This window comes from Nannobrachium achirus, assembly GCF_963921795.1.
Source record: "Nannobrachium achirus genome assembly, chromosome: 2".
NCBI classification, from domain to species: Eukaryota; Metazoa; Chordata; class Actinopteri; order Myctophiformes; family Myctophidae; genus Nannobrachium; species Nannobrachium achirus.
Genome location: NC_137811.1, coordinates 62569711 through 62586454, shown reverse-complemented (window position 1 = coordinate 62586454; position 16744 = coordinate 62569711). Strand labels below are relative to the sequence as shown.

The window sequence follows — 16744 nt, the reverse complement described above, 5'->3', positions numbered from 1 at the left end:
TCTTGTGGAGATCAGAGCCTGCATGTGTCATCATGTCATCATCAGGCAACTCTTTGTCAGTGGCACAATTCAGTTCTTATAGCCGATCTTTTGTCTGATACTGCATGTGTGCGCCACATGTCCACCACTGTCTTGGTTCTGCCTTGCAGGGAATTCTGGTTTTGGCTGTTTCCGGACTGAACTATACTTTAAAGTGCCAACGCAGGTAAAAAGGCAAGTTAATGTCCCTTCAACGACACACTGACATCTGTAGGGAGTCTGGAAAGACTATATTTGGTACCAGGCCCCTATTGATTGATTGATTGAAGAATTTATTAGAAGTTTGCAATAGAAAAAAGTACAGTTTCATGATGGTACAAATCACTGGTACAAGGTCAACTAAAAGGAGATCCTAAAAAGCCGAGGCTTATTTCCACAGGAACCACACTTTTAAGTATCTCATATAACATTGAAAGACAGACGGATAGAACATAGTACTTTATCTAGGATAATATAAGTTTCAAAAGCATAACATCAAATACTATAGCCATCAAGGGCTTCAGCTCATGAGGGGAATACAGTGTTTGAGCTTTGGATGTACCGGTACATTCCCAATTCCTATTTTAATTTCTCAATAGTTTCATGTAAATCAGTTAATTTGTGATCAGTTTTTCAATGTCATTTTTCAACTCTTAATATATATATTTTTCAAATCTAGTCATTTGAATCGGTCCTATATCAGCATTTAAATAGTTTATTTGAGTTTTTCTATCATTAAATATAAAACAGCAAATGTGGAGTAGTAGTGAATTGAATATCCCAACATAATTTATGTAATGAAAAATGATCTAAGCCAAGGTACAATTACTGTGATGTTATGTTGTAGAGTATTAACTAGGGTGCAATAAAATGTACACACTGACCTATGTGCCCTATGTCGCATGATCAAATTAGATGATATAGTGAAGTAAATAATAATATAATGTAGGCTATAACGGATTGGGGACCATAGGTGAATGGGTAAAGACTTGAGTCCGTCTGGGAAACAGGTCTCAGGTTGACCCCCTGGCCCTGGTCTATAGGTCCAAGTGTCCATGAAAGTCCATTCATACTTTTTATAATTCACCTTACTGTGGACACACATGCTTGAGCGTTTTATTTTCAAATGTTTTGTAGTTTTTGAGATATTTAAGAGATACTAGAAGCTCGGCCGCCCGAAGTCGGCGCCCTGGCCAACTCGGGAACAATGTAAATAGGGGATGAATGCCCCGCCCTTTAATGCAAACCCCATTATACCTGTTGTCATAGGATCTGTTTTGACCATCTGTTTGCGTGTGTCCATTTATGCCTATATATGGGGATATCTGTCTGTCTACGTCCATTTTATGTCCATATATGGAGATCGCTGTAGGACCCGTTTTGACCATCTGTTTGCCTGTCCCCACCCTTTAATGCAAACCCCATTATACCTGTTGTCATAAGAGCCGTTTTGACCATATGTTTGCCTGTGTCCTTTTATGCCCATATAGGAACATCAGAATACGTAACCATGGCATTTTTTGTTGACTCATGTGGCGTACGTGATCTCAGATGTGATGTCACAATGAGTCAGCGCTTGCGCCGATTTCCTCCGGAACAGCCTGATGTCAACAATCAGCTCCGCATAAGGAGATTCCGAACGTTTTGCGCCGGTTTCGGTGATGTCAACAATCAGCTCCGCATAAGGAGATTCCGAACGTTTTGCGCCGGTTTCGGAAAACCGCGAGTCGGGTCGAGGCCCGGCACTGCACTCCGTGCGGCGGCGGGGAACGCGCGTGCCGAATCTGAAGCCCGTGGGACGAACGGTTCTCGAGATACGCGGATTACAGACAGAGACTTCTCGCATTTATAGATAGATTTGATATTAAACTTAAATCTGAAAGCTTTGGCACCTCGCTTTTCCTTCATACTTTAACCTAGCAACTTGATTCACAATTCACAAATTCCACCTTACTGTGGACATGCATGCTTGAGATTTTTACTTTGAAATAATTTATAGTTTTTGAAATATTTAGCTTTAAGCGCCCAATGCATTGTCAATGAGTAAAATTTAAATGAGCCATCAGTGTTTAAATAAAAAATAATTCTTCAAAAGCACCTGAAGAGTTCTGTAGTGGGAGATGGTCCAGTAGTCTAAAGATCAGACTCTCAGTGCTGAGGTTCCATGTTCAAATCTTAGTCCTCATATATACATTTCTGTTGTACTTTGACATTTTCAAGATTAAAATACAAAAAAATAATTCAAAAGCACCTGAAGAAATCTGGAGTGCCATATGGTGTGGCGGACTGATGATCAGTCTCAGTTCAGAGCTTCCATGTTCAAATCCCAGTCCTCTCCACAGATCATTGCTGTATTACTTGGACCTTTTCAAGGTTAAAATACAAAATAATTAGCCCTACTCAAAAGCACCATACAGTATTTCCAGTGAGAAATGGTGTAGTGGTCTAATGATCAGACTCTCAGTTCAGAGGTTCCACGTTCAAACCCCAGTCCTCCCACAGTTCATATAGAGAACTTTGATCTTTTCAAGTCTAAATACAAGAGAAAGACTCAAAAGTACCAGGGGAGATACATGTTGAGATACATGTCAAGGTGCCTTGGCTCAATGGTGTGGTTGCTTGAGTGGTTGTTGTCCCTGCTACAGGCAGGTTTCAGACAGCCAGGTTCAAGTCCCATATGCTCAAGGTACAATTTTTAAATTGTGATTTTACTTTGAAATGTTTTGTAGTTTGGGAGATATTTAACTTTAAAAAAATACATCCGAAGTTTGCATGGGAACCACTGGTTTATATACCAGTAAGACTCCCTAATCGGGAGATAAGCGACCGTCAGGTCACATGTATACACAGTTACACGGTTCCTAGTTGTGTGGACAATGTATAGTTTTGGTTGGCTCAGAGAATGTGGGGTGTACCGATTTTCGTGATTTTAGGGCAAAATTTGTAGGAGTAGTGTCCAAAAATGTGTTTGAAAAAAGCGGCCTGATGGGGGCGCTATATGGGACAGATCCATGTTGATGACATGAGTGTAGACATACTGTGTAGCGATTTGCGTGATTTTAGGGCCAAATGTGTAGGAGTAGTGTCCAGAAAAGTGTTATAAGAAATCGCCTCAAGGTGGCGCTAAAGGTGACAGATCCATGTTGAAGAGATGAGTGTAGACATAGGCCTACATGTGTATCAATTTGCGTGATTTTAGGGCAAAAATTGTAGGAGCAGTGTCCAAAAATGTGTTTTGCAAGAATGGGCCTCATGGTGGCGCTAGAAGAGGGGCATGTGAGAATTTTGGCAAAATTTGGCATGGATCGGGCAACAGTTGCGGAGATATGAGCAGGGCAAAAGTGTGACGTGTGACGGACGGACTGACTGACTGACGGACGGACAGCCTGTAAGTGAGTCCCAAAATCAAATAGGCCTACGCCTACCCCAAACATTTCCGTGTCTGCGGACAACATCGACGCTTTCCTTCCTCGATTCCTCCACCTCCATTCCTCCTCGATGAAATCCTGTGCCATTTCCTCCGAGGAGGCAAAACTGGTGGATTTTTTCAAATTGGCCAGGTTTGAACGAGGATGCTGCATTCAAACCTGGCCCGGGTCCGCCCGGGAGCGGCGCGAAATGACGACGCGAAGGCTTGCTTACTCGCATTGGAAATATAATGATGCCATGATGGGTACATTTTCAGCCATTAAAACGCAAAAAGTAGGCGTACAGAAGTTGATTTGATAACTGAAGCAATCTACCCATGTGTAATAACCACCATCACTATAGTGAATATCTCTATATGATTGCATGGACTTCCCAGTCCCACACACCCCCTAAGCGGGGGATCTCCCAGAACATTTTGAACATATACTGTAGATGTAATTTCCTGTTTTCTGTTGAATTTTGGGAGTTTTATACCAAAATCAGGAGAAATTCAGGAGACTCCTGCCCGTTTCAGGAGGGTTGGCATTGGCAACCCTGTTTGTTTATGAGAAGTGGTCTGCTAGCAATAGAAAAGATTAATGAGAGTTTGAATTGATCTAGCCCTGAATACAGGACGGTATGACCGTCCTGTATTCAGGTCTAGAATTGATCAATGATCACACTGGCAATAGAAAATAAAATGTTTAAAATGCAGATTAATTCAGATTGCACTCTCTAATTAAAGTAATAAGATAGGCAGATTAGGCACACAAAGGCTACAGTTTTAATATTGGAAAATCGTGCACAAGATAGTTCATTATTGTAGTAGGCTACATTATTATGGACAGGAGGTGGCGGTGTCACACACATTAACGCCTTACACTGGATTGATTATGATTCCAACACTGAATGGACTTGAATACTTATTTAATCTGGTTATTCCACGAGATGGGTACAATTCTGCAATATGTTATTTCTGTTTTAAATAAAGTAACCTATTTGATATTGCACCACTTATTAAAACACTTTAAACTTCCCAGAAAACATGTTTTTCCACCTCAGGAATGAAAGCCTTTCATGATTATCTCCATTCAATTCTGACAGGAGACATCTGATCTGCCTAACATTATACATTGGTGTAGATTAGCCTAGCCTATGCTATTGGTAACATACAAACATTTGAACATTCATGATTGTTTCGTCTGAACTTAAAGCGTTTTGTTAATTGCACAGTGGAAAATACTGTGGGGAAAATAAATTAAAAAGGGGTGTGTAGAACGGAAGAATACTATTAATTATCCAATTTCTTTGTAATGTTGTTAGTTACATAAATGTGTTATAGCAAAAGTGTATAAATCCAAAAAGTAGAAATGCATGCCTAATCAAATAAAAGATAAAGAATTAAAAAATGATTCACACACACTAGCATAAAACATGAGACATTTTAATGTTATAGAGAGAGAGAGAGAGAGAGAGAGAGAGAGAGAGAGAGAGAGAGAGAGAGAGAGAGAGAGAGAGAGAGCAGTAGAACACAGAGAAGAGTACCATACAGTAGATACATTTATAGCCTAATGATTTGCCTTTATTCTATATCAGTGGTTCAGTAGATTTCATGGGACTCAATAGGTTCCTTTATGGGGGTCTAAATTGACCCTTACAAGTCTGTAACTTTGACAGTGTACAGAATGGAACTAAATGGACCCTGGCGGTCCCATTTGGTTCCATCTGTACACTGTCAAAGTTAAGGGGAGACCTTCACATTTCAAAGTTTGAGAACCACTGTAACTGTTCTATATCATTCAGTTCTCTTGCATGGTCTTATTGATCCAGCCCAGGTAATTGACCACTTTGGTGTAAACTCCATATCTGCCAGGCACTCCACAGCCGATCCCCCAGCTGATAATCCCTGCAGCCCAGAAGCGTCCATCATCCTGCAGTGCAAGGGCTCCGCCGCTGTCTCCTTGGCAAGAATCATCCCTTGCTTGATGGAACCCAGCACAGAACATGTTAACTGTGTAATGTGATACAGCCTGGCTTCTCCTCGCCAGGTCAACGAAGTTATTGCACGTCTCCGGGTCTTGCAAAGGAACGCGTGCATACTTCAGGTGGTCGGTCATCATTAAGTTGTTATTGATCTTCGTAACACCAAACCCAGATATCAGCCTGTGCAGGAGAAATGGAATTATTATATGAACATGCTTTGTTAGTTGAGTTTGGTCTATGCATCCTTTCTTTAATCAAACAATAATGTTAGCAATGCTCGGCTAAGTCTAATAACCACCTTGTAGCTTCAAGAAGTATCTCAGTATCTGAATTGTAGGCTATTTTGTCTCAGGTTTCAGTGTGATTAATTTGTCATTTTCATACCAGTTTCTAGTTTTACATTTGGTTTGTATAATGCCTTGCTTTGATTTGGACCTCCCAATATAGCCTAAGTATATGAAGCAATCAAGTGATTTAAAATCCATGTCTCACAGTGGTAGGCCTACATTATATCCAGGGCTTCAGACAATTTAATGGGCTGATACATCTGAAATGGGTGCAGAATCTCAGTGAGGCTGCTAGCAGTATTTTCATCATTTCACTGAGCTGCATTAACCTGATGAAATATGTCTAATTGTTCTCCCAGACTCCCATTGACATAATTTGAAGAACCAACTCAATTGATCAACTCCAAAGACAAAATTAGTAAGTGCAGGATGGTTTGGGGTATATGTAAGTGAGTGTAGTTTTGTTTTTGGTTGGAATGCCCCAAATAATACAGGCAGAAGGTCTAACGGACGGTGTTTACCCCATCACGCCAATCTGGTATATGGAGTCCTCTTTTGGCAGACATATCGGCATGATGGTAGAGTTAAAGGTGATGGGCTCTTGTAGTTTGATCAAGGCAATATCATTGTCAAAGTTTGAGTCATGGGGGTTGTTGTACTCAGGGTGAACATGGAGGGATTCCACAGCAGCAGGCCTTTGATTTATGTATGCCTTAGCATTGTTATTTCCCATGAAAACCTGTAATAATAAAGCAATAGATTAGATTAAATCTACTGCAAACAAATTAAATCTACTGCAAAATAATCTATGCAGACATAAAATGTGGATCAATTAGTATGTACATGCCTGTGATAAAAGACTTATAGGGCACCAAATTGGAAATCACTTTGAAGCTCCCCAGTGACGATAACCCCACTGCGCTAGATTTTGATTTGCAACATAAATGTTATTGTGGGTGAGTTTTGCTATTAATCGTGCTGGCACCCATAATGAATGGTTGATGAATTGAATACAGGCAATAGACACCAATTGTTGCAGCACATGGTCAGTTGATTGCTGATAAACTTACCTTTAAAATGCCTTTTTCCACAGTTGTGCCATCATGGTTCAGATTATGAGCTGCAGTCATAACCCAGCGGTCTCCAATCACTATTCCACCACCATCACCATTCGCATTGAGCATCACCTGCCAGGGGATGGTGTTGGGTGGAGCAGTGTGACCCCTGATGATCTTTCCTGTTATGCCTATCATATTTGTGGGTTTGCCGCAAACTGGATGGGGAAGGGAAGGTACAAGTGTGTGAAGATCTGGGGTTCAAAGTGATATGAGCAGAAACCCTCTTTATCTAGCAAAAGTTAAAGTAAACTGTGTTTGTTTTCAATTGAATCATTCCTGGCTCAGGTGCCTCATCATGTTGGTCAAGGGCAAAAGAATTAAATCTGAGATTGTTTAGCTTGGGCCACCCTGTCTAGAACAGGGTAACTGTATTTCCTTTATGTATGTACAGTATCTAGAATTTATGAATGTCTCCCTCAAAAGTGTTTGTATTTTCAAGCACTCAAATAGGTATTTATAAAGATAACTATTTTCATTTGGCCAATTGATTTATACAGTATATAGAATATCATCACAATAGTCAACATGCCCACAAGCAGCCAGCCTGTTTAGTGGAGATTCACCACGGAACTGTGATTGGTGCAGCTTTATGCACAAATTGCACATACTGTAGTAACTTACTATCGATAGCTAATGATTGGAAAGTGAGGCTGTGCTATTTTCGGGGTAACTGTTTACCAGTTAACTGGTAAACTGGTTGCGCAGGAATGTTGGCCCTGCATCTCGGACCACTAATCATCAGTGGTAGACAATTCAAGTCCTTGCTTTATGACATATGTTATTCCAGAACCATTTTACTAAGACTAGAATCTGTTCCCTTTGATGTTACTAATATCACCTTTTCTGCTTTAAGGAATCATTCATCACTAGCTGCAAAGCACAGGTTTTCGGCTTCAACAAACACTTGTTTTATACCTGGTATACACGGTGGAATAACTGGTAAACCATGGTCGCCTGTCCATTTTCTGTCTGCCGCACATGTGTAGTTTGCTGAACACAGAGGAAAACAAAAAGGGAAATGTTTTTTTTCAGGATTGGGACCTGTGTACAGGAATTGCTTTGCAAATCTGAGTACTGTTGGTGACAGGTTTGTAGAACAGGGGTTTTCAAAGTGGGTGACGGGGCACCCTGGGGTGCCGTGACAAATATTTTATAATATTTGGAATTTATTTGATATGAAACAAAATATTTTTTAAGTAAAAAAATATTTAGTGTCATTTTAAACTTGAAGTACAAAGTTATTTTCAGTTTAACCAAAATGGCTATTATATCAACGTTTTCCTCACAACATAATCACTAAAATATGCCATAAATATAAGTTGCTTGGAATTAAAATTATGAATATAATATATAATATATAGTGCCTTGAATGAAAAAATATTTGTAGGGGTGACCTGAGCCAAAAAAGTTTGGGAACCCCTGTTGTAGAAGACTAGACAAAACTTCGAGCTGACATAATATCTCAGACAACCTGAGGAAGGTCATGCCAAAAAAACAATGCATGTTTCACAAATCTACAGCTGATATTAATTTAAGTAATCACATTTCTTATGGTTTGGTAATGACATTTCTCAACATCATTGAAGTATCTCACCATTGTATCTCACTACATCAGGGAGTGTGTAGAAAGGTTCGTTACAGTGGTACTGAATGACTGAGCCATACTGATTCTCAGAGCCAGACAGGAAGGTAATGCCTCCATTCAGTGGCCCTTCAGGATGGCCACAATCTAGTACTGTGAAAACAAAACACCACAACATTACGCTGGCAGAGGAAAATGTGTGCCTTGAAGTCATTGTTAAGTGGCAGCCTTGCATTATGTTTAGACGTTGGTTGAGATTTCAAATCCTGTCTGTGGGAAAATCAGGCTGTATTGTAAGTGAAAGAGAAAACTCTATTCCCGAAGCAACCACCAGATACCCTTTAACAGTGATTAATGTGTGTGTTGTGTAACAGTGATTGAACCACAAAGCAATGCAAAACTAATGTAATGAGTTTGGTTATTTATTTGTTTGTTTGTCTCGCCAACAGTCAGTATCAGTCTACAAAGTACACTCTGCAAAAGTGGCTCAACTACACCTCTGGTCACGCCCACTGTACAGCCACCCACCTTTGCCCAATTCCACAACTGCCAACTTCCACTCATATCGTAGTCTCAGTATTTATTTTACAAAGTGCAAAGCATGGTAAGGTAACCAGTATAAAGCCTACTACGCAACCAACATAGGACATGTGAGTCAAGTTGTTAAAAAAAAGAAGTATACATACGTGCTGTAAATCTTAAAACAAAGTATTTACTTGCAAAGTTACATGTACAGTATGCTGGCTGCGATTCTTCACTGTCCGCTACAATAAAACGCCATTGGTTTAAAAACTGATCTTAAAACGTGTGACTCACTGTGGCATTCTGGGAGAGAGAGGTGCCACTGTCCATTGCTTTTACACATGGAAGAGAAACTCTGGATCTCCTGTCCATCCTGTAGATGGGGGTTCAATAAAGAACAAATTGAACGAACACTGTTGTTTTCAAAGGTCAAGACACCATCCTGGACTGTCATGTAACCTCCCTCCCTAGCATATCTAATCTAATTCATAAAAAAAAAATACATCATCGCAAAAGGCAGTGGAATGCGTCACAGAATAAGTGAGATAGGATAAAACTGTTCCATCTAACCATCATAAGCTTGTATCCTTGGTCACAGCGCACTTGGATGTAGTCTCTGTACAAATATTCAGTGAAGACAGGAGTGACCCTGCCATTAGTCACACTACTGGGAGATGGACACTGCACCCCTGGGAATCAAAACAGAATAATACATCAACAGACCATGTCAACAGTTTCAGTACATCACAACTACAACCCCATCTCAGCTACAGTATATGTAGGTCAGCCCCAGTCTCCAACTAATTGCAATGTGCTGTAGCTGTAGGTTTGTTCATAATGCACGTTTTACATAGGAAATATTCATATATCTTGCATATAAAATAAATATCATCGCTGTCGGACAGAAACCAACTAAATATTGAACCAATGACCAACAAAAGTATAAGAAATGGCACGTGTAGTGACAGAGCTCAGAGCTGCTGCAGAGCGGAAGATAAACACACTTTGAGGCAGGTATTTTCCCTCGCCGTCTCTGTTAAAAGTAACTACAGTGTACGGAATTTTACCGAAATAGGGCTATTTCTTCCTATCTTGGGAGTGTGAGTATCCCTCCGTAAGGGAGGCTTGGTGGTCAGTGGTTTAGGCATGAAACCACTCGACGGTTATGTCCTACAATAAATGATTCACAAACAAAGTGACGTGTCTTAAGTCTTTATGCCTTGCACGCACGCATTCACACACAAAACACACGCACGAATAAACCCTGAGTTAAACTGGAGTAAGAAAGAAGTAAAATAAATTGCCAATCTGCGCATAAGTAGCATGAAAGCTATCCTTTGTTCATGTTGACTGTAGGTCAGTTGTCAGGTTATTTTACAGTTCCCATCCACCGTCCTCCAAACCTTTCTTCACACTGAATTACAAAGTATTGACGCATGCGCATAAGCCCCTGTAGAACGTGTATGCATGACTTCTTTTAGACGCTAGATGGTAGCAACTCCCCATGCATTATCTCAACCCTGGGCGAAAGTTCCACACCTCCCACTTGGGCTGTGTAGTAAACAAACAGGCCACACATACTGTAGCGAATATGCATAATATGAGAATATGATAAAGTAACAAAAGTAACTAGTTAGCTGTAACTTCAATAAGTCCTAACTATGAAAATATACAGAAAAATACGAACAAATTTGTCCACGCAGGCACTTGAAATGTTTTGCACACAAAAGATTAAGGTGGTTAAATATAGCTGAAATGAAGTAACCTTAACCCTACTTAAGGAGGTCGGCACCACCGTCTAACTCCTAACTGAGTGTTGGATTTGCCCTCTAACCACTCAGCGCCCTCAGGGATACCCACTAACTACAAAGTCAAAGCACACAAAAGTATTTTTTTCTTCTGGGTACCCTTCATGAGGACTTATCAACCTAAGGTTGATCTTCCACCGGAATGAGGACCACCAGCCTCCGAACGTCGCGATGAAGGATGGTTGACTGCCACGACACCTCGTCCTTCTTCACCTGGGACCAGCTGATGGGTGCACACGGACATGTCTGGACCTTGACGTCTCTGACGACACCCCGACCATCTGGCACTGCTTCCACAACGCGACCCAGCCGGAATTTACCCCGCAGGGCGTTCTGGTCCGCTACCCACACCACGTCACCGACAGCCACGTTCCGGGATAGAGCGTGCCACTTCTGCCTAACGAACAGGTGGGGGCCTGCCAGCTGACACCATCTCTTCCAGAACTTATCTACTTCCTGTTGAACTGCTCGGAGCCTACTGAAAGGATATGCAGGGAAGTCAAAACCCTGGGTATCTCCCACGGGGTCCACTCGACCTAACAGAAGAGAGTTGGGATTGATGATGTCTACGGACTCCTCCTGGAGCTGGGTGCGGGCACCAATCGGTCTCTCGTTAGAGAGGTTGGCAGCGAGGAAGAGAAGAGTTTGGAATTCCAATGTCGTCAAGTCTTCCGTTTTCCCCACGCTGCTCAGAGCTCTCTTTATGATGCGGACAGCTGCTTCCGCTGCCCCGTTGCGGTGCGGTGAGTCTGCTGGGCTGAATTTCCATGCCCAGTCGGTACCAGCCGAGGAATGCGTAGAGGTCCTCCAGTGCAGGTCTTGCTCCCACGAAATTGGTCCCCGAATCAGACCATAGTTTGCGTGGATGGCCCCTCAGAGCAGTGAATCGCTGGAAGGTCTGGAGAAAGCCCTCTGTCGACAGGTCAACGACCAAGTCCGCGTGAATGGCCCGGGAGGCCATACAGCTGAAAACCACACCCCAGACCTTCTTCTTTACGCGATTCCTCACCGAGTCCCTAACGGTATATGGCCCGAACAAATCCAACGCAGTGTATTCGAATGGACGTGCTGGGTTTGTACGCTCCACAGGTAGATCACCCATCACTTGAGAGCTTAATAGGGCTCTCCTCTTCCGGCACTCCACACATTTGTCGATCACACCGCGTACAACTCGCGGTCCCTGCACAATCCAAGCCTTTCTCCTGACCCGCAGGAGTGTTCCAGCAACTCCCTCGTGGTTAATGGAGTGAGCTTCCACGGCAAGGAGGGTGCCAAGACGCTCACCATACGGAACCAGGGGAATGCCGCTGTTCTTGCCAGCGGACTGGATGCGACCGCGGCACATCCACAAGCCTGTAGCTTGATCTTTCCCCACCACCAAACGATTCAGGGTAGTGGTTGGAAAGGACACGCCTGTTTGGGCAGCAAGACACAATTCCAGGAACGCTGCCTCTCGCTCCTTGACCAACAGAATAGTCCCTCGTTGTACACGATGGTTGGGTTTGCTGCGCAACATATAGAGGAATCTGCGGACATAGCCTATAACCCCACAGAGGAACGACAGGGAGTGACTTTTCGTCAAGTCCACTTGATCCACAAGCTCCACGCCCCACAGCTTCTGCACTTCGTCGTCATGTACTGTAGTCGCAGATCCCATGTCCGGTTCTGGTGTAGGCCCAGTACCGTCAACTGCCGACGACCCTCCATCGTTGACTTGTGAAGCAACTTTGTCGTTACCCTGGTGTTGTCGTAATGCTTGGGCTCTGGTAATGACTGCGGTGAACGCCTTTCGTTGTAACGTCCTCACTTCTTCCCTCGACGCAGCAGCTACCTCTGCAGCGGACTTTATGGGCCATTCCTCCAGTGGCTTGATTAGGAACGCTGGACCCTTCTGCCATGCAGAGTTTTCGTCTAGCTGTTCGGGAGAACACCCATCTCTGGTGACAAGGTCAGCTATGTTGTCCTTCTCGGAGACCCACCACCAATCTGTCACTGGCCCCGCTTTCTGGATCTCACCCACCCGGTTGGCAAAGAAAGTCTGGAAACCATAACTGTCTCGTTGTATGGCTCCCAACACTGTCTGGCTGTCAACTAGGTGAAACCACCTCTCAACCTCCAGACGGCCATGCTTTTCCGTGAACTTTCTAAGCCGAGAGGCAAAGACAGCACCGCAAATTTCTGCCTTCACGGCGTCGCCTTTTTGGTCTAGTGGAGCCAATTTAGCCTTCGACTCCACTAAACGCACTTTGGGCCCACTTTCAGTCTCCCAGCGAAGGTACAGCACAGCACCATAGGACTCTGAGCTCCCATCGGAGAATGTGACTCCCCAGGGTTTACCCAGCCAGCCGGGTGGTGTAATACACCTGGGGAAGGTGACCGAACTCAAACGTGCATACTCCTGAAACAGGACAATTGCCCTCCGTCGGAGCTCGTCAGGTAGCGGTGTGTCCCAGGTATCCTTGACTAATTGCCCGGCCGCCTGAAACGCCTTCCTGACCAGAATGGTACCCTTCTGCTTCATAGGTGTAGCAAGACCGATGGGGTCATAGAGCCCTGCCACCTGACTGAGTAACATCCGGCGCGTGAGAGGGTCCGGCGTCTTCTCCTCCACCTCTCCTTCGGCGAGGTCCTCTTCGACCCGCATTTTCCTCTTCCTCGAGGAGAAATTGACACCCACCATGATGAAGAGCCTGTCTTCACCGACATGGTAACCCACCCCCAAGGCCTTGCTGTCTTCTTCCCGCAACTGGTTGGGCAACACCAATGTCTCAGGCCTGGCAGGTCCTTTTTCTTCCCTCCCACTGTGGCCAGACCGCACCCAGGGCTTCAGATGGAACGCCCCAGCTGCCAGCATGGTCGTGACCCCCTCCAGAATCTCATCCAGTCTTTTAAGATCGTTGTGAGATGCGAACAGGTCGTCAACATACGCACCGTAAATGATGACATTCTTCTCTTCCACCCGATCGCCGAACTGAGGCAAGCAAGCTGTCTCACGCATGGCCACCTGCGCGATGCAACCTGCCGGCCTGTCACCCATGTTGACCCTCACCACGGCATAATCCCTGATCTCATCTGTTGGCGAGTCCCTCCAGAGGAACCGGTGAAGGTGCACTTCCCGTTCCTCCAACCACACAGAGTTGTACATTTTGGAGATATCTCCAATGGCGGCATGCTCTCCCTCGCGGAACAGAAGCAGCACAGCACGAATGGGGTTCAAGACGTCCGGGCCCTTGAGCAAAATACTGTTCATACTCACGCCCTCGAATTCCTGGCTGCTATCCCATACAATTCGTACTGGTGTGGTGACTGAGTGTGGGTTGGGAGCGACAAGATGGTTGATCCACCATACAGCACCGTTCCATCTATCGATCTCAGCCTGCGACAGTAGAACAGCAGCCCCTCTGTCTAGCATGTCATGCATTTGCCCTTTGTAAGCTTCTTTCCACGCAGGGTCTTTTTCGAGGCGCTTTTCGGATCTCTTAAAGGTGGCCTCGACAGCTCTGCGGTTGTTAGGAAGCGTAGAGGGATCTTCCCTCCATGGATAGCTAGCATCCCAGTGTGGCATCTTGCTGTGTGTGTCCTTCAGTCGGTAGGTTAAGCCACCCTTAATGACCTCGAGCTCTCTCTCGTCAGCCAACGACATCTCCTTCCCTCCAGGCGCACATCTACCGCATCGGCAGCCGCCACATTTCGGGTCGCACGCGGCTCCAATGCTATCCCATTCTAGCCACTTGAAGACTTCGGTGTTGCAAGTAGCCAAAGTCTTAGCAATCACACCGCTCTGCCTCGGACCGCGCTGGGGAACTTCGGCAGTGACCGCCTCCACTCTAACGGTTCGGGAGCAAAGGGTTTGAGTCAAGGTTGCTCTCTCGACGGCCTCCGACAGATCAGGGTGCACTCCGCTGACAGTCTTGCCGAGAGGCCCATCCCACAAAACCAAGTCACCGTGCCTTCTCATCCGCCGAGGAGCGAGTCGGCCCTCCCTAGCACTAATCAGAATTTCGACCTTGTCAGGGCGCTGCAGCTCGCCAGGTTTGACATCACCTGGGAAAAACGCCTCCAGACGCCCAGAGCCCACAGTGAAACCCACCCTGGCAATCTCGTCCAACCCATAACAACACATGTCATGGTTGCTCCATGTCCCTCTTCTCGTCGCCACTTTCAGGCCCAAAGAGTACTTTTTGGTCTCAATTTTCGTTGTCATCCCACCCACCCCATGCACCATAAGCGTGACGGGCTCTCCATCCAGCCCAAGTCTTTCGGCTGCCTGGTGGGTGACATAATTGGTATCAGATGCGAAATCAATCAACGCCCCTACCCAGTCCCCACGCTTAGTTGCTACGTTGAGTAGCATGAAGAGAACTGGGCCGTCATTCGAACTTTCCCCAGCTGCACAAACAGTCGTTGTTGTCTTGTTCGTAAAGGCTTTGCGTATGATGTCCAACTGCATTGGCGTCAGCTTAGCTGCAACCAACGCGGCCTCCTGCTGCTCTGTAGGCCCCGCGCGTTCCCCTCTTGCTCCTCCCTTCACGCTTGCGATGGTGTCACCAGGCGTTGGCACTTTGTTAAGGCAGAGCATGTAGTGATGGTCAGGTGGCGCCTCGCCTTTTTTGCATTCCTCTTTTCTGCATAGGAAGTCCCTTTTGCAGGCTCCGTTATGCGTAGGGTCCAGGCACCTGAAACACGCCCTTGTCTTTTTGGCATGCTCCCACTTTTCAGCTACGCTGGCCTTTCGGAAAGATTTGCACCGATATAGTAGACCAGGGTGCCCTTCTTCCCCGCAGACCACACAGGAACCTTGTGAGGAGCAGCTTTCCTCCCCGCTCACTGAGGCCCTGGTGTACGCGCGCCGTTCCTGTGGTTTGTCACCAGTCGGTCTGCTGGGAGGAGGTGGACGCTTGGTCTCTAATTGTTCATGCCGCTCCAGGATTGTTTTCTGGCTAGTCAGGAACCTTAACAACAGGTCAAACTGAGTCAACGCCGTGACCCCATTTCCCGGGTCACAACTATAAACAAGCCATCGGTCCAGCAGGTAGTGTGGTAATTTTCTCTCAAGCGTACGGACCACCAAAGGATTGTTAATAGCGCCTGCGCTCCTCAAAGCAGTTAAGTCCAGCACAGCTCGCTCCACTTCCTGAATCAAGTGTAACGTTTCCCTTGGTTGATTTGCGCGGGCTGCTGGTAGCTCCTGCAACTCCATGACAATGTCTTCAGCGATACGTGACACGTCACCATATCGGTCGTCTAACATGCGGAAAACATCCTGCGCGGTGTAACAATAATCCAGTCTGAGCTCGTTGGTCACCGTGTCAGTTAAACTGTCCCGCAGGTAATACAGCAGCAGATCTGGGGACCCTGTTGGGTCAGCCATTTGTTGTAGCCTGAGCCATTCCTCTCTCCAACGGAAATAGCTCCTTCTGTCACCGCTGAACTTGGGAAGAGCCATCGGTGCTATGGCGAACCTAGGCATTGCAGTGGCTACCGCAGCAGCGGCCTGTTGTGCAGCCCCACCATCACCCTGCTGGGGCTGCGCGCTGCCCGGTGAACCCCCGTTGCCTGATGGAGCCGCCACACTGCCTCCTCCTGGAGCTGGAACGCTGTTGTTGACCGGTGCAGTGGGAGCAGTCACCGGAGGAGGAGTCAACGGGGCGAGGTTGAACGCGGGTGCAGGTGGACCTAAGTGTCTATGGCGCCCAGCCAAGGGCGTTCCCCTCATGAGTCCTCTTTCGTGAACTTGGCCCTTCAATGTCCGCAAAACCTTTCTCGCTGCACGGTCTACGTCTTCAAGGGTCTCCTGCATCTCAGCACCATTCTCTTTAGGGACATATTTGGCCCACCTGTCTACCATCCCCCCGAGTTCAGCAATACAGGCATTCACATTATCCCGCACTGTTTCGTACTGTGTCTGGGTAACATCCGCTTGCTCAAGGCTCTGAGCGTCCCCAACCTCAGCATCTAATCTGAGTTTCACCTTAGTGTATCTGGCCAGTACTGTACCAGTCCACAATGTGTCTTTGA

General features: G+C 45.5%; 1 protein-coding gene across 1 annotated transcript in view; it reads right to left on the bottom strand.

Moving 5' to 3' along the window:
* Nucleotides 1-4338: 4338 nt before the first annotated feature.
* Nucleotides 4339-16744, bottom strand: part of c1s.2 (complement component 1, s subcomponent .2) — a 31767-nt gene continuing 19361 nt past the window's right edge. Inside the window, exons 18-24 of the mRNA XM_080743297.1 lie at nt 9489-9607; nt 9213-9291; nt 8409-8549; nt 7730-7804; nt 6767-6969; nt 6218-6435; nt 4339-5589 (exon numbers count right to left, since the gene is read on the bottom strand). Of these exons, the coding sequence (XP_080599423.1) occupies nt 5226-5589; nt 6218-6435; nt 6767-6969; nt 7730-7804; nt 8409-8549; nt 9213-9291; nt 9489-9607 (1199 nt within the window). The 3' untranslated portion in view covers nt 4339-5225. The remainder of the gene's footprint in view (nt 5590-6217; nt 6436-6766; nt 6970-7729; nt 7805-8408; nt 8550-9212; nt 9292-9488; nt 9608-16744) is intronic.